A 19,501-nucleotide genomic window follows, 5' to 3' on the forward strand; every position below is an offset into this window, starting at 1 on the left:
CCTGTTTAAAAAGGAAAATGCCCAGGATTTGGGTTGAAAATTCCAGGATCTGCGCAATAACTTGAAAAAAAGTTTACATAAATAGATACAGAAGAGTAAATTATTATATTTTACTCCTGATGAAAGTCACTGTTGATTTATTTAGTCCTTTTTTGAAGACTTCTTCCAAGGGGAAGCTCAAGCTTGTATATATAGGCACCATCCCTATTTACCTATATTTACATATACCTATCAAGAGCGTTTTGAGTGACTCATGATGTTTAATGTTTTTATCTTATTTATTTTAAATGTTTATGGGTACATATGTATGTGCCTAGAAAATCTATAATATTCTATATAAATAGGTATAAGGGTTTTATGTATTAAAAAATAATAATTGTTGCTTATACATATACTATACATACTTCTTATCTATCTACACACTTTTATATCATTATGAATGTTGGTACATATGTATTTACACCAGGTGAATGATAAATAATTCAATTTAATATTCACTTAGATCTTAGAGCTTCTATACTCAAGGTAAAAAATTGAAAAAACAGTGTAAATAAATTATGTACATTTATTTAAATATATACATACATATACCTCTGAATAAAAAAGAGGACATTATTTTATAAAAGTACATAGATACTAGAACCTTCAAGTTTATATTTTACACTGTTTTTATGATTGGGAAAAATTTCATGAGTTTTTTCGGAAAAAGAGAAATTGAGAAAATAAAACTTGAAATATAATTAATTTAATGGTTTTCTTTTATTGCGAAAGGCGGAAGAAGTTTTTCATCTTCAAAAGAGATGATATAATGAAAACTTCATGAAATAAGTTGAAAGTACCTACCTAACATGCAAATTGGACAAATTTACACAAAAAAATAAATCCTTATGTTCTGCTGAAAAGTTACGAAGGTACCTACCACCTACATTCAAAAACTTGTACTTCCTAAAATTCAAAAGTTTTTGTAGGGAATAATAGAATAGTTACAAATAATATAAATTCTATAATTAGTTGACGATTTTTCGGTGTGTTTAATGGCAACCAAATGATTCACAAGAATCCTGAAAAATTGTTTGTAAAAACCAAAATCATACCTATTCAAATTGAAGGAATAAACCTTAAATCTTTTCTACCTTCATCAACTGGAAATCGTCATCATCGGATATTTTTGCTTGGGATAAGTTTTCAAAAGTCTTAAAACGTGTTTTCCATTTAGACAAAAATGTCAAATGTATTCAAACATTATGCATTGGTTAGTATACAGGAAAGAGTCATAAGTCAAGCTTCAATTTTTGCCACTAATTTTGAATTTCGATTTTAGATATTTGCCCAATTTTAAAGTTATAACCGTTTTCAACATCATTTTTATAATTTTTCGAAATTTGTATTCACGGTTTTGTTATAAAAACGTTCAGCGTTTCTTTAGGACTTAAATCGAATGAGAAAAAAACTTGGAAAAAGTATACATTTAATTGCCAGTTACAAAACCTTTGCGATGATAGTTGGAAATGCGCTCTTTATGGACCGAAGCTTTTGTTTCCTTTTTTTTCGGTGTCAATGATAAGTGAATTTTGAAGTAAGAGTGTGTTCGTTTTTCTTTTTAGATTTAAACATTAAAAACCATTCGATACAGAAGCTTGTGATCAAGACCGCATCTTCTTTCACGCACGACGCACGATAAGAAATACGATTTCTTTAAATCGTCATCTGTGACCACGTGTGGCTCGAAATGCTGCTTAAGCTGGAAGAAGTAGTTTTTCCAATCTGTCTTGGATGGATCAAAGGCTTCGAATCTAGGGATGCTCTTTTCGATGTTCGTGGTATCGGAGTGGCTGGTCGAGTTATGCATGCTGGTGGACGCTGCACTGTTGAGACTCTTGCATACTGTTGGCATTCTGCTTCATGATTTGTGCAAACCACTCTTTCTGTTCTTTTATTAATTGTTCCATCCTCGTCGCCAATTGAAGAGTTTACGCGGGTTTGATATAATTCAAGGTTTATTGCTTCGTTTTAATACTTATAAAATGAAGTATACTAATAAACACGGAAATTAATAAATTGATTTATGCAGAAGATTGGTGGCGAACAATATGTGGTCGCGATGATGACCAAGATCCCAGTGTCCCAATGATGCGGCGGAAAGGTAATGGTGACAAAAGGCAGCGGAGGGTAAGGGTTTCATGGCTGACACACAGAGAAAGTCTGCACGCCATCTGTTAGAGACAACAGTAATCTTTTTCTTTTCCTAACAGAGTTTTCAGTTTAGAACTTAAAAACTTTCACTGTGAAAGTACCCTTAAGCCAATGCACTGACCAAAAAATGTACACAAAATATCTAAACCTTATGGAAAACCACAATTTTTATCAAAGTTCAAAAAGAAAGAATAACAATTTTGACCCGGTGACAGCAAATTTTACGACTAATTTAATAGTGAAATAATTTTCAATGAAGAAAGAAGCTTAAAGTAAGCTAAACGTCTAAAGAGTGGTACCATCGGGCCAACATTTCGTTCTTTAAACGGATCGTCACGTAACAGTCGATGGGAGATGGTTTCAGGTTTTATTTCTTTGGACAAATGCATCTAGGCATTAAGGGGCCAGTTATAAACGGTGATTTTTTAAGAGCTTGAGAACTTTTTAAAAAAAAAAAACGCATAAAATTTGCAAAATCTCATCGATTCTTTATTTGAAACGTTAGATTGGTCCATGACATTTACTTTTTGAAGATAATTTCATTTAAATGTTGACCGCGGCTGCGTCTTAGGTGGTCCATTCGGAAAGTCCAATTTTGGGTAACTTTTTCGAGCATTTCGGCCGGAATAGCCCGAATTTCTTCGGAAATGTTGTCTTCCAAAGCTGGAATAGTTGCTGGCTTATTTGTGTAGACTTTAGACTTGACGTAGCCCCTCAAAAAATAGTCTAAAGGCGTCAAATCGCATGATCTTGGTGGCCAACTTACCGGTCCATTCCTTGAGATGAATTGTTCTCCGAAGTTTTCCCTCAAAATGGCCATAGAATCGCGAGCTGTGTGGCATGTAGCGCCATCTTGTTGAAACCACAAGTCAACCAAGTTCAGTTCTTCCATTTTTGGCAACAAAAAGTTTGTTAGCATTGAACGATAGCGATCGCCATTCACCGTAACGTTGCGTCCAACAGCATCAAACCACACCAAACAGTGCATTTTTCGGGATGCATGGGCAGTTCTTGAACGGCTTCTGGTTGCTCTTCACTCCAAATGCGGCAATTTTGCTTATTTACGTAGCCATTCAACCAGAAATGAGACTCATCGCTGAACAAAATTTGTCGAAACAAAAATTTCGAACCGAACACTGATTTTGGTAATAAAATTCAATGATTTGCAAGCGTTGCTCGTTAGTAAGTCTATTCATGATGAAATGTCAAAGCATACTGAGCATCTTTCTCTTTGACACCATGTCTGAAATCCCGCGTGATCAGTCAAATACTAATGCATGAAAATTCTAACCTCAAAAAAATCACCCTTTAGCTTATATTGGTTTTCATCATTGAAAATTTTGTTTCGATACTTTAAAGCCAGGAAGAGAGTCAAATTTGTTATGTTTGGCATCGATTTGACACTGATGAATTGTAAACTTTGTCTACTAAAAATATACATTACTTATCTTTTAGTTATTTCTAATTTCTCAATAATGAAATCATTTTTAATGAACAGCTTATTTTTGATTTCACATTTCTGAACATAATCTTTCGACTGAAAGCGTTACATTGGACTATTTCAGAGAACATAAGAGACTTCATTTGCAGTCAACTACTTCTACATTTTAACCATGGCAACTTGTTAGTTTTTCAAGTGTCAAAGTCGGAACTTCACTTTACCTTACTCTACCTTCAGTTCATTGCGCTAAAGCTACCAAAAACTTACATAATAGTCTACAAAACACTTCTCAGGCAAGCTACAATTTCATCCTGACTTTATTTCTTATTTAAAGGAAATAATACTTATTCCTTTTCCAATTTGACAAGGAACGTATCACATAAAACAATAAATAGAATTGTGCAAAATATAAAAAAACACGTATAAATAAAGTTCAGCTTTCAAGTAACTGAAAAATCATGATTAGCTGCCTCTTTGACATAAGTGGGTGAGACTTGATAGTTTTTTTTTTATTATGCGCGTACTAAAGGGGGTATGAATACCCTTACAATAATTAAACATAGTGCGAGCAATTAGGAAACAAGAATAGTATTAAAAAGGAGAAACCGATGCACATTGGTTTTGAATGACTGCAAATTGTAATAAGTGGAAAATATTGAGCCTGGTAAAGCATTCCACATTCGTGTAGTGCGGCTAAAGAAAGAATTCCTGTACTTAACAATACGTCCGAAATTGGGCTCTAAAGTAAACTGATGGTCATTCCTAGCAGTAAGGGTATTATGGTTGAATTGTTTAAGGAGAGGAAGGCAACTGGCTATTTTGCTAATAAACAATGACAGGCATGAGACCTTGCCGCGGTGTTCCACAGAAAAAAATGTTTCTGTGAAAGAACGATCTCCTACCATTTTTAGAGCTCCTTTTCCAATTCTATCCAGAAGACTCAAGTACGTTATTATAGCACCAGCTCAAATATGAGAGTTATACTCAAGTTTTGGACGAATAAAAGCTTTGTAACTTATAGCCAGATCAGAAGGGGTAAAAAACTTCTTGCATCGTAGGAGAAAAAATCAGGAAGTTCTTGATTTCAATCAGGAAATATTTATTCAATGACAGAAATTTTTAAATTTTCGATTAAATCCATAACCAACCTGTCAAAAAAATTCCATTTGATTGGTTTCAATGATGCAAAACCATGAAAACTATAACTTTCCCCTAATTATATTTGATTTAAGGACAATGGTGTTTTTTTTAAGCCGATTAAATCATATGATTGACAAAAGTCAGTATTGTATGAAGAATATCATCATTTTGTAATGTTTCTTTCCACAACTTAAATTGGTTTAAAAATTCTTAGCTGGACAAATTCAAATTTAATAATAAAGTGTTGGAACAAAGAACTAAAAGCGTTGGGACCAATTTTTCGTTCCCAACGTATCTAAACCTAAAGCGGATACCAAAGTTTTTTTTTCCTTAATCCTTAACAATACATTTTGATCCCTTCAATTTTTGGAAGTGATTTAATTTTGCATTTCCCGGGTGGTGACTTCCTTCCTATAGTTCTATTAATTAAGTCAAAAAATCTTTTGATAAACTTCGGTTTTTGAATATTTTTTGACACAATACATAAATTGACTTTATTAAGTTGTGCTGAACATCACAAAAACAAAATAACATATTTCAGTTTAAAACTTATAAAAGACTAATCTCCATCACAAATGACAATAATTTGTATGTATTATCAAAAAACAAAACGAAAAACTTCCATCCATGGCCCCAAAAAAGATCAACCTTTAGAATTTTTAATTTTTAGCTTAAAAGCAATTTTATCTTCCCGCAGAGAGTTCTTCATTAAAAAACTTTTTAATTTTTGTCTTTTTCTTTTTCCTTGTATGGGATGTTTTATAGAAAATGTTAAAAACCATCATCAAAACAGCAAAAGACTGAGAGAGTAGCCTAATGATAGAGTCTTGTGTCTCGTGCTTCTAACTATACAACACACATACACGAGTATCCTATATTTATATTTTCATTTACGTAGATGCGATGATGAAAATTGTTGGTTTTAAAAGTTTTTCCTTTTTTGCATCATCATCATGGATGAATCTTTCTATACATAGGTACATAACATATATTAATATTCCTCCCAGAAAATCAGAACCCTTGGGGACAACCAACAAAGCAAGTAGCAATATCCGGTTTCCTGTTGTTGCTGTTGTTATGGTTTCGTAATTAGAACCTTAATTTGGTTCTTTCGTGATTTATATTCTCTTTTTTTTTGTTTTAAATAAAAGCAAAACTCTGTCTGTAGTCATTAACACCCCCATCAGGGGGTTTTCTTTTAGTACAAACGAATGTATTAAGTTTATGTTAAAAACTCTGCCAACATTTTAACTAAGAAGCTGTTTAAAAAAAAAAACATCAGTTTTTCTTCTTCTTTCTAAATGTATACCAAGGAAAAACTGCATGTTTTTTGTTAATAGAAAAAGAAAAAATAGAAATAAACTTCTTGCTGTTAATGGAATGGTAAAGTGGATTAAAAATGAGGAAATGCTCGTCTACACGAAGGAAATGGTTCATTAAAGAGGAATTTTTCATTCTTAACTTCGACATTCGGAGGCTAAATTTCTTTTTATTTTCGTATTACGTGACAATAGATGTTAAAATTTCATTCAAAATGTACCTGCATGTAAATTATTAAAAATTACGCTTAACAAGAAATTAAGCCTCGAATCGAGACTTAAATGTTTTTCCAAAAGAGTTTCCTTGCATTTTCGATGTTAAAAAAGTACCCATACAATTTGAGGAAAATTACAGAATGTCAATAGTTTTATGGGGCGATTATTTTTTGAACTTGACGACAATTTTCGAACTCTACAAAAAGCTCTTCACATTTGTTTTTATAATATTTATTCCAAACACGCAACATGTACATATTTTTGTCATTATAAATTCTTTAACCAAAAAAAAAATCAATTTCAATTGTTTATGCACGAAAAACATGGTAATGAAAGACAAGGCAGCAGAATGGCTTATATAGGGGGGAAACTGTTTATATACCTACATTCATGATTTTGATATTGAATTATATATGTAATAAGGGTTCCCCCTTCTTTATGTTATTTTAGGGGTTGTTTTTCTTTGCATTTCAATTGTAAGTGTAAGTAAAAGCTTTACTTTTATACAAAAAAAATAATAAATAGGTCAATTGGGATCCTGGAGGCAGTGTTGTTTAGCAGAACAAACAAATGCCAAGCCATTTATTATTCTTTTTTCGCTCTTTTATGCTCTTTACTTTACAAGATTTTTGTTATATTAAAACAATTTTAAAACTATTACTTCGTTTGAGTTTTTCGACAACGTAAGGATCAACTTAATCAATATTTAAAGATATTTAGTTTTCATTAAGGCCTCCATTCTATCAGTCTTGTAATTTTGTTGAATTTATAACACTGTAACTTTCTCATCAAATGTGACAGTAATCAGCGGCCATATTGTTGAAGGCACATCTGTCAAATTGTCTTTAATTTGGCACGTTCAAACGATATAAGAGACTTTTAGGTCTTTTATCAAGTTCTAGTATCTGATAAGCCAGCTGCCAAAAAAAAACCTTTCCAGTTTCATTTGAAAAGTTGACTGCAAATGAATTCAAGAAAAATCTCCCTTACTATCAATCGAGTCAAGTTTACTTGTGTTAAAATATTAATTGAGAAGACTAATCTCATGTCGATTAAAATCAAGATTTGTTGTTCGAAAAAACCGAGAGTCGACTTTAAGTTGTTTAAAAGAACTCGCGTTTTATGGCCAACGACTTAAGGAATTACACATTGTTGTGGCTTAAGCCTACACTCCTACAAGAACATACATTTTAAAGTTTAGGATGATACGATTATATATGAAATCAAAGAGTTTAAAGTTTAGGATAATACGATTCCACATGAGATCAAAGAGAGTGCAGTGTTCTCGGTTCCAAACAGGACAGTTAAAAGTTCGACTTGTCAATGTAAAGGGTGAATTTTTTGAGGTTAGGATTTTCATGCATTAGTATTTGACAGATCACGCGGGATTTCAGACATGGTGTCAAAGAGAAAGATGCTCAGTATGCTTTGACATTTCATCATGAATAGACTTACTAACGAGCAATGCTTGCAAATCATTGAATTTTATTACCAAAATCAGTGCTTGGTTCGAAATGTGTTTTGCGCTTTACGTCCGATTTATGGTCTACATGCGATTGTGACCAAGTTTCGCACTCAGTTTACTTTATTGGACATTAAACCAACCACACGAATGCGTACAGTGCGTACAGAAGAGAGTATTGTGTCTGTTTCTGAGTGTTGCTGAAGACCATGAAATGTCGATTCGTCGCCGTTCGCAGCAATTGGGTTTGTGTTATTCGACCACATGGAAGATTTTACGCAAAGATCTTGGTGTAAAACCGTATAAAATACAGCTCGTGCAAGAACTGAAGCCGAACGATCTGCAACAACGTCGAATTTTCAGTGAATGGGCCCTAGAAAAGTTGGCAGAAAATCCGCTTTTTTATCGACAAATTTTGTTCAGCGATGAGGCTCATTTCTGGTTGAATGGCTACGTAAATAAGCAAAATTGCAGCATTTGGAGTGAAGAGCAACCAGAAGCCGTTCAAGAATTGCCCATGCATCCCGAAAAATGCACTGTTTGGTGTGGTTTGTACGCTGGTGGAATCATTGGACCGTATTTTTTCAAAGATGATGTTGAACGCAACGTTACGGTGAATGGCGATCTCTATCGTTCAATGCTAACAAACTTTTTGTTGACAAAAATGGAAGAACTGAACTTGGTTGACATGTGGTTTCAACAAGATGGCGCTACATGCCACACAGCTCGCGATTCTATGGCGATTTTGAGGGAAAACTTCGGAGAACAATTCATCTCAAGGAATGGACCGGTAAGTTGGCCACCAAGATCATGCGATTTGACGCCTTTAGACTATTTTTTGTGGGGCTACGTCAAGTCTTAAGTCTACACAAATAAGCCAGCAACTATTCCAGCTTTGGAAGACAACATTTCCGAAGAAATTCGGGCTATTCCGGCCGAAATGCTCGAAAAAGTTACCCAAAATTGGACTTTCCGAATGGACCACCTAAGACGCAGCCGTGGTCAACATTTAAATGAAATTATCTTCAAAAAGTAAATGTCATGGACCAATCTAACGTTTTAAATAAGGAATCGATGAGATTTTGCAAATTGTATGCGTTTTTTTTTTTTTTTTTTAAGATCTCAAGCTCTTAAAAAATCACCGTTTACAAACTATTTTATCATTATTCTTTATATTTGTTGTTTGAACCCTAGATTGTTAATATTGAATTTTCTATCAAAACTAAAATAACAATGCGATAATTTTCAGAAACACAAAAAATCCTTGATTTTAAACTTTTTCCCAAAAGTTCGGTCAATCTTTTTTGATTAGTTAAGTAGGTATAAAAGAAAAATAACTAAATTTCCATATTCATACATGTGTAGTATCCACAAAGGCATATAAATATTTGTTATGTGACAAATGGCAATTATTATCCCTTTCATAAGTTATGTCAAACCTTTTTTTTATTTCTACAAAAACTGAAAAAAACTAACCCTAAAACTACCCTATTTGTTTCGTAAACATTATTGTAAAGGTGGTATGTTAGAAATGTAGGTATATTTATTTTTAGCACTAACAAGCTTGGTGTGTTATTTGTTACACAATCAACAGAAGGAAAAACCTTCCCTGTTATTATTATTTTATTTCACAAAAGACAAATTATTATTTCATTGTTGCATGATTTTGTCCTTCTTTGACATTTTTGTAATTTTATTTTTATATTTTTTAATCCAAATGAAATATAACTTAGCCAAGGAAAGGTTAGAAGTGGAAAGGTTTTTATTAATTCATTTTTATATCATCAAAAAAGGCTGGATTTTGTGTTTTAAGTTGTTTAAGGCCGAAAAAAAGTAATTTCATACATTTTATAATTCAAAATTCTGATTTTTCTACAACGGATTTAATAAATGGTTTTAACTTTGAAGAAAATATTAAACTCTGAAGTTAGAGCTTGTTGGGAAAATAGGATAGTGTGAAAAATATCAAAGAATTAAACTAACGTAACTAAATTATAAGCAAGAACTTCATTTAACTTTCATTCTGGAATCCTAGAAATACTAAAATAGTAGATCTGTTCCTAAAGTCAAAATGTTTCTGATTTTCTATGCTAAATCCATAGGCAAAAATTCTATTAACAGTACTCAGAACTGCAGAGTAAAGAAACAGATCTACGCCCATGTTCCAAATTTCGATCGAAAATGAATTGAAATCACTTTTCAATTTCGCGTGAAATGAAATTGCATGTTCTTCAATTCGATCGATTTCGAAAACTTCGAAATTAGTTCGAACTGTCAGAACTGAAGGATCATCCATTTTTATTTTGTTTCTGAAGTAAAATGTTTGCTGTTTTGAAGATGGATGCTGGCTATTTTAAGTGAAAGAATGAAGCAGAATTCAAGAGAAAAAAATAAGAAGATGAATTTTGCGAATCAAATCAAATATATTTGATCTACATGACACAATGTAAGTGTGTAAAAATTATGTAGAATTGTTCTGATAAATAAAGTTAATTCTTGATTTCCTCTTTTAAGATTTTATTGTGATTTTAGAGCAAAGACGCTTTTTATATGTTCTAAGTGAAATAGAACCTTTTATGATACCTTCAATTCAAGAACTTGCGGCAACCTTCCGATTGCTAGCAGAAGGAAGCTATCAAAGATCAATTCACAGAAATATAAAATGTGATATGAATGCGTTAAAAAAATGGAACAAACCGAAAAACAGAACATGCATTTGCATCTTCGAAAATCCAATTCACGATAGCGAATTGTGGAACACCCGAATTCACTTTCGAAAAGTGTATTCGCAGTAAGTGAAACGCAGAACATGGGCACTAGTGTTTGTTTTTTAATCTGTCAAAGTCAAAAGTGACAGCTAACACTATAGATGCTCTTTAATTCGAGAATTTGTAATTTAAAATCTATGAAAACTTCAATAAATTATTTATCATTGACTGAGGTTACGAAACGATAATTTTTCATAATAAATATTCTCACACAAAAAACAAAAAACAAATGAGGAAGTGTCAATTCTCCAAAATTACAAATTTGACATTTATAAACAAACGAGACAAGAATATATTACTATTTGTTAAAAAGCCCATTAAACTTTTATGAATCAGACATAAATCAAATGAAATTTTGCGCCAATTCATCTTTTTTAATTTGATAAATGCAATAAGTTGTCTTGTCAAAATCTACAAAACTAATCGTAGTTCTCTCTCTCGCTCACTTTTATCGTTTGTAAGCTTAACTTCTTCACTATTCAAAATATTGATACAAAAATCAAATGTCTACGTAAATCATTTCACCCTCAGAAACCATAGAAGAAAAATATGATGAAGAAGAAGAAGAACTCCTTAAATCACAATTTTTGTTCCCTTCCCTTTATATTTTTTCTTATTGCATTAATAATTCATTCAACTTGAGGATGACACAAATCAAAGCCAATGACATCAAGAAAAAACGAAGAAGCAGCATAAAATGAAAACATATTTTCACAAAAAAAAAGTAAGGAAAATTGAAAATGAAAAACTATTTCGCCTATCGTGTCGTCTTGATGCACTATGCACTGTACGCATTCTTTTCTAATGAATATTTTAAAATTCTTCAACCTCCTTCTTTTTTTTCCGTCTATATCTTATGTATTTTTGTCGCCTTTTCGTTGTGGTGCAAACTGTGCCTTTATTTTACCCCACTTCCACCTCATTATCACCATCATCATCATCATATTCCTCGTTTCATTCCTTTTTTTTTTCGTTCTCATCGTAAGAATAAAATATAAAAATATATAAAATCTCACCGTGCCTCTCGCACAGGCCCGACACCGACACCACCACCACCGCCGCCGCCACATTTTAACAGCAAGCAGCAGAAACAGCAACAAAATGTAATGATAGCATTTGCTATTTTTAAAATGGTAATTTATTTTCTCTTCTCATTTTCTTTTCATTGAAGATAAAAATAGAAACAAAAAGAAAAACTAAGTTTTTCTTACATTTTTGTGTATTTTGTTTTAAGCGCGCAGAAGACCGGCTATAAAGATATCCTTTTTATATAAACTGTCCCTTGAGATGCTTTTTCTCAGTTAAGCCTTTTTTTAAGTTGGTTTTCTAAAATATGACCACTTTTCTTATCTCACAAACGATACTTTTTATAGAAAATCCTTTTCTTTTTTTTAAATGTCCAAAAATTGTTTGCATTTCCGTAAAGAAATATATTTTTGTTTTCTTTTATAAAAACAGAAAAAGAAAATGTTTGCCTTTTTTTCTGTTCCTATCACATTTCATCACTATAATAAAAGGCTCACTCATCTTTCGTCCCTGGCTTTGGGCCAAGTTAACCGAATATGTTTGCTTCCACGCTTTTTTGTGTGTTTCTTTTTGTACAATGTTCACAAACAATATTTTTGAATATATGTATGTAGTGTTCGTAGTCTCTTTACTCATGGCTATATATTTTTCACGTCGATTTTCTAGTAAATACGGTCTCATTCACATGGGATCATTTCAATGAAAAACTTGGACAAAATGTACAAAGTTTAATTGGAACTCGATGCTCCATCTCTCTAATACTCTCTTAAGACTCTTTTGCTAATGTAAGTTTTTTGGGAAGAAGTCGTTAGCCTATCTTCTTTATCACGATCACCATTTTTATAATATTTAGTTTAATTGTTAATTTATTCATGAAATAGGCGCTCCGTTTCCTTTAAACTCACATTAAAAGCTTTTCATCTGAGGCCTATCAGTGAAATGTTGACTACGGTGTTATTCTTTGATTTTTCAATGATAATCCTTAAACTATCTGTTGCCTATTATCCCCTTTCAAATGGTTACATCTTTCTTATTAAATATTATATAGTCTTCCAATAAGAGGTTTCATTTTGAATATAACTCAGAAGAGTTGTCATCTTTTGACAATTTACAAGTAAAAACTACTCCAATGGAAAGATACACGGATGAACAAAACTTTGAAATTTAATTAACTACAAAAATGATGCAAATTTTGTTTACCGCGATCTTGTAACTTAATAACTTTAGACTTTACTTCAGCTTATTGTGTTGATTTCGAAGCATTGTTACCCTTTTTGCTGATGGCGTTTTCATTGTTCACGACATATTTTCCTAATAATAATATGTAAGCAAATGCCTTGAGTTTTAAATACTACAACGACGACTTGATCGTGCTAAAATATTTCTGGAAACTTTCCTCTTTACAAATAAATCAATGTCCATTTTTTTCTCCAAAAATCTCAAAATTAAATCTCTTATTGGAAAGCCCTGTACCTTACATTAATTTTTTAACACAGATTTTATCCATCTAAATATTTTGACAAACAACAAAACAAAATTTAAATATTAAAAGTTATTTAATTTTAATTGAATTTACTTACCATCGGCATCGACTTCATTTATCATATCTTGAAGTTCAGCCTCTGTTGGATTTTGACCTAGCGATCGCATAACTGTTCCCAATTCCTTTGTTGTGATGGTGCCATCGCCATCTTTGTCGAATAGCGAGAATGCCTCTTTGAATTCGGCGATTTGTTCTTCTGTTAGTTGATCGGCCTAAAAATTAAAAAAAAAAAGAAAACAAAAATTAGTTTCAAATAAAAATATAGATCATTCTTTGTATTATGGCAACACTGTAAAGATGACAGCTGTCATTAAAACACTTTTAAAAATATTTAGCAATTCAAAATATGAAAATATGTATCAACAAATATCTCTTCAAATAAAAGTATAGATCATTCTTTGTATTATGGCAACACTGTAAAGATGACAGCTGTCACTAAAACACTTTTATCAATATTCAGCATTTCAAAATATGAAAATATGTATCAACAAATATCTCAGTTTCACAATTTTTCAGCCGTTTGCGAATTGTGGTAACATTTTGGATAAACTTGTTTCTATTATGTTTATTTCTGACGTTTGGTTTAAGGTGGAATCAAATTTAACTTTTTGCTGTTGAAAACACTTCTTTTATTAAATATCCCTATAACTTTAACAAATTCCCCTAAAAAATGGTTCCTCTTTGTTCAAATAAACTGATATCGTATACAAAATCGAGTTTAAGATATTTAAGGTCAAGTTGGTAGCGATAGCATTTGACAGCTGTCAAACGATCGCTTAAAAAAGAACATTTTAGATTTTTTTCGTTTACACGAACCATTTTACAGAAAACATTAAATAAAGTTGTGCAGAAAATAAATAAATCAAAGAGTAATAAAGTTCAGCTTTCAGTTGAATGAAAAAACATTATGAACTGTCATTTTGACAGAAAGAGACATGACTTGAAAGTTAGTGAGATTGTTTTTTTTGCTAATTGTCCAGTCAACTTTCCAATATATTTTCTTAATTGAAATACATTTTTTTTCAGCTGGCCAATCAGATACTAGAAACTTGCTCAACTTTCAAGTCCCTTATGTCATCAGAAACTGCCCATTCCGTAATTCATTTGATCAGTCGATGATCTGTCAAATTCTTGAAAAGTAAATTAATTTATTTTTCCAATGGAATATGATAGAACTTGGCGTTTTGACACATTGGCTTTAAAAATACATTGGCTTATTTTATCGCTCCCTGTTTGAAGTTTTGATAAATCAAAATACCGATTTAATGCTTTCTAGAATAAGAATGGGTAGGTTCAGGCAACATAAAGGACTTTATTTGCAGTCAACTTCATTCTTTGAACTTAAATTTTGACCAAGGCAACTAGTTCCATCCCTGACAACAGTACTCGCACACAGGAATGGTTGAGAGTTGTCAGTCACTAGGTGCTTGTCAATTAATTTTTTTTTTCATTTTTAACTAGTTAGTTTTTCAAGTGTCATGTATTTCAAATTCAGAACTTTACCTAACAAACCTCTACTTTAAGTTCATAGTGAATACTGGAATTGTGCAGAAAATAAATAAATTATAGAGTAGTAAAGCTCAACTTTCACTTGAATGAAAAAAACATGATCAGTTGTCATTTTGACATAAGTTGACTTAACTTGATAGATAGGTAGATTTTTCTTGACTAACTTTCCAATAAAGTTTCATTTTTTTGGCAGCTGGCCAATCGGATGCCAGAAACTTGCCTTACTTTCAAGTCCCTTATGTCGCATGAACCTGCCCAATTTCATCAATCTCTTAAAGATTGCACTTGCAAGGACAACTGACAGCCTCCTAAAAACCTCGCCTGCAAATGTTTGTTGCTTTCTAAAACCATAGTTTGACATTTACATATATCAAAGGGGAAATGAAATTTTAGTCGTTGTTTTCTAAAACCATAGTTTGACATTTACATATATCGAAGGGAAAATGAAACTTTAGTCGTTTGTTAAAAACAAGAATGTTGATCTGTTTGTAGATCGGAAATCAATTTGTTTTTTTTTTCTTTTTAAAGCCTAGTACGCTGCTGATGCGAAACGAAATTTTTCGGTGGTCTCCAAGTGTAGAGCGAAATTAAAACGAAAACCACAACGGAAAAATATTTGTGTAGAGTTCTGTCAGCTGTGGAAAACAAAAAACAAAAACACCGAAAGTCACGAGTAAATAATTTTCAATTTTGATTTGTAAACAATTTTTTCCAATAAATAAATTAAACGTCAAAATTTCGCAAGCAATTAATATACCGGGCAATTAAATTGAGAACGAAAAGAGTGGAGAATTGTACTAAAAAATCTAGTACAGCTATCCACTAAAATGACACATTTCGTTGTTCAGCAGCGTACTGAAAAACGAAAAGCACAGCGAAATTTTTCGTTCATGATTTCGTCATGTCATTTTTGTATGGGAAATTTCGTTTCGCATCAGCAGCGTACTAGGCTTAACACCACTTTAAATCGAAACATTGACATACGTCAATTTGTTAAGCCACTAGCGTACTCTACATAAATCAATCTTAAATTAAGTTCCATTAACTGCAAACAAAATCAAGAACAAAAGTTGAAATGAGATAGAAGGCGAACCAAAGTTTTTTTCTTATTCTGTAATCATCATTGATAAGTTTTAGGCCTTTTTGAAACACCTGTCCTAATTTCCTCCCAAAATATCAATACCGTTACATATAGCTTCTCGCTTGAGTGATTTTCCATTCAATTATTGCTACAAATAATAATTTGGTTATAATATTCTCAAGATGAATATTTTCGATAAGTAGGTCTATATTAAGTGTCTTTAATATTTAATAAGGTCTGAGTATACAAATCCATTAAGGAAATGAATACAATTCTTTTCGAATTGGGAAAGTATACGTAATAAGAGACTTCCAAAAATAACTCGTATCATTTATTAAAGAGTGAAATAAAACGTGAAAAAGGATATTTTTTTATAACGAAAACTTAATGTTTCTTTTTCTGAATGTTTAAGTATAATGCATGGAGGCATAAATAATTTAAATTCAAATGACTTTATCAGACTATTTCGACACAAAATATTAATAAAGAAAAGAATCAAACTCATAAACAATTTTGGATCTTTATTATGACGGTAACTGAACTCGTGAACTAGAAACAAAAATATTAATGTACACTGGAAATATAACAATAATTTGTTTTTAACAAACTACCTTACCTATGCACATAATTTCAATTTCGATTTTCTCCTGCGTTTGCTGTTTTCAACAGTTGTAATAATTTTTCGCTTAATTTCAAAAAAAAAAAAAAAAATATAAAGACTACCTCGCTATTTGCACATAAACTCATTGAGGCGATAAATTGAATCACAAGCAACAAGATTAAATTCCGTGAAAAAGGTGAAATGAAATGTGATTTATTTCAAAAACAACAATAACAAAAATAAAAATCAAAAGGTTTTTTTTTTTTATTTTGTTCACTTCAATGAATAAGTTTCAAGTTTGAAAAGCCAGGAAAAAAATAAGTTTCTTTTTTTTTCTATCTCTCCAGAATTTATTCGTTTAATTTTGTTTTTTTTTGCTGGCTTTTCTGCCAAGTTTTATGTTTCTTTTTTGTTGTCTTCAGGAATGATTTGATTTTCATTTGTGAAATGATTTATCAGATTGGAAATTGACTTCACTCTAGTGAACAATATCTACTCTTCTCTTGATTGCAAGAACTATCAATCTTTTTCAATCTATTTTTAGACGAAATCGAGATTCTTTTTATTTTTCTCCAATTTTTCGCTGTTAGAAAATCCCCCAACAATCAATGTTTTTTCGTCTGTCAGAGTCAATAAAAGATTCATTTAAAAAACAACACAATTTCAGGATGTCAATGCTTGGATACATTTGACATGAAAAAGAAATATCTTTGGATAGAAACAAAAGAGCTAACCAATAAAATAAATTGTTAAAATGTGCTTTTGAAACGAATTCAGGAATTAACAATGAATAAAATTAATTTTGTCGATTTTTCAAAAATAATAGGCAGTCTTTTCACATCATATGGTGGCGCATGGCATGGAAAGCGTTAAATCTGTTATTATTACCCTCTCTTGGGAACTATCAGTAAGCTTATGACAACAAATTGTAAACATTTCTATATTATTTCGCAAAAAAAGAATAAGACACACTTAATGTTAAAGATTTTTGTACTTTTATTAATTTCACACCGTGTCGCGGCGGGTTGGTACTGATTCTTGTGAGGAGTTGGCAGTTCTCACCAAGAGTCTTTCTCACTTTTAACCATTCAAAAAAGTATGTTTTTAGCTATGATAACGAAGAATTATTGGAAATGATCTCTCTTTTGAGAAGCTACTGACGAAACTATGTCTGGAAAATAGTTGCTCCATCAAAAATATTTCCAATCTTTGACAATCTGTATCAACTTAATTAATGATGGCTTGAACCATATGTATGTCGCAACATGTATAGGAAAGATCCATATCACAATATGGATATTAATTACAATTGGAACTAATCTAACTAAATATTTAATTGTTTAAAGAACTAATTATGAGGATCATTCATTTAATTTCTGATTCTCCTCACAACAGGCCAATAAAAACCTTCAACCCATAATTGTTTTTGCTAAATTGTTTGTTCATTAATATGTCAAACATGTTTTCCAAACAAGCCACACCAAATAATAAAAAAAAAACGAATATATCAACATTATCAACTTATAATTGAAAAGCAATAAAAAGAAACAAAAAATCACTGTGTTTCCGGCGGCAATATTTATGCCTCCTTTTTGTTTTCTATTTTTTTTTTTAAAAAGGCAATGAATCATTAACGATCGCCCATGAGCTTAACATTAAAACGAACGCCATTGCGCCTTAGGGGCTTCTTAAGAAGAAGTATGATTACGTCATGAAACCAAAAACAAATTTAAATATTAATCAACCTACCCATAATGAATGAAAAGAAATATTGAAGGTACAGTCTAGCCTTTAGTTTGCAAAGCTAAAAAAAACACAAAAATTCCCAATGACTATCTTATCTCTTTTGCTATTTTGGCAAATCTTTCAATTATAATGGACAGAATTTGATAAAGAATCTATTTAAATACCAAAGTGTCATTCTAATTGCACTTAATTTTGTATTTTTAGTCATTTTTAGTCATTTAAATATTCAAATTCAAAAACCCGAAATGTTTGTTGCATATTGCCAACATAACCGGAACCGGTTTCATTTTAAAGTTCGTTGAAACGGTGGACTTTTTTTTTATTCAAAAAATATAACATTTGGCTAGGGAGGGCGGCGGCGAGGGGAAGTCTACGAGGTCGCAAAAGCAGCAATACGATATAAGTGTGGAAAGATCGGGAAACGCAAGAGAAGGGCTTTTTTCTTTCTGCCATGCCGGCCGGCAAATATTATTTTTCATTTGTATTTGAATGTATTTTTCTTTCATTTTATTGTATTCATATTCAACTGTCGAATCGGGGAGCGAGGGCAAGGGGCTACTGAAGTGAAACAAGAAGAAAAAAAACTACATCGCGGTTTCTGCCGCGGTTCCAAAACAAGAGAGCCACACGATGATGTAGCTAAAGTATCTACCTTCAAAGTAGAGATACAGAAATGGGAATGGAAAATATGGAATGGAAATTATAAAAACGATCTTATGTCTCACTGTCGCATGTTTGCGTCTTTTTGAATCGGTTATAAAAAAACAACAAAAACAATTATAGCGCTAGTAATAACGCCAGTGCTTAGAGCTCTGGGTTGAAGATCAATTCCTACAAAAAAGGGTGTATCTATCTATATCTATGGTAGAGTATTTTGTCGCATCCCCTCGCTAGCTGTCTCTGGTATCATATTTGCTTTATACCTTCATTTTAATAATAAATTACATATAACGTGCTGTTTTTGCCGCATGTTGAGAATTAAGAATTCCGATCATTGGGTTGGCAACCGCAAAAAATGAAGATTTAACCGGCTTCATCATGAGAGGCAGGTTATAAAGAAAAAAAGAGGCAAAGGAGAGGAGTAGACAAGACACCTCTTGAGCTAGAAGCCATAAATGAAACGATGATAATGACGATGATGCTGGAACTCTAGGAACCATGTGTTGCTAAAAAGCTGTAAGTATGACTGACTGAAGGCAATTGATGAAGTTGACTCGTTTGACGACGCTGCTGTCTGGCGTCTGCGGTAAAAGCATCAGCAGCAGCATCTCAGATCACACAACACACACGAGTGTGGAGAGAATTTAATATACATTTCTTTGTTTTTTTTTCTCAAAACGTCTTCTAACTTTTTCACCTCTGCGATCATGATCTATTTTATCTAAGTCGTAAATTATTATACTTTAGTTAGGTATAAATATACGAATATGCATTAAACACATTATGTAGATTTTGT

The 19,501-nt window shown here is 31.9% G+C and overlaps 1 protein-coding gene across 2 annotated transcripts in view; it reads right to left on the reverse strand.

Moving 5' to 3' along the window:
• Positions 1–19,501, reverse strand: part of LOC129943271 (calmodulin) — a 70,955-nt gene that overhangs the window by 30,602 nt on the left and 20,852 nt on the right. For both annotated transcript variants that reach the window (XM_056052582.1, XM_056052581.1), the window contains exon 2: positions 13,146–13,320. In XM_056052582.1, coding sequence (XP_055908557.1) covers positions 13,146–13,320 — 175 coding nt within the window. The remainder of the gene's footprint in view (positions 1–13,145; positions 13,321–19,501) is intronic.

This window comes from Eupeodes corollae, chromosome 1 (genome assembly GCF_945859685.1).
Source record: "Eupeodes corollae chromosome 1, idEupCoro1.1, whole genome shotgun sequence".
In the NCBI taxonomy this organism is placed as follows: Eukaryota; Metazoa; Arthropoda; class Insecta; order Diptera; family Syrphidae; genus Eupeodes; species Eupeodes corollae.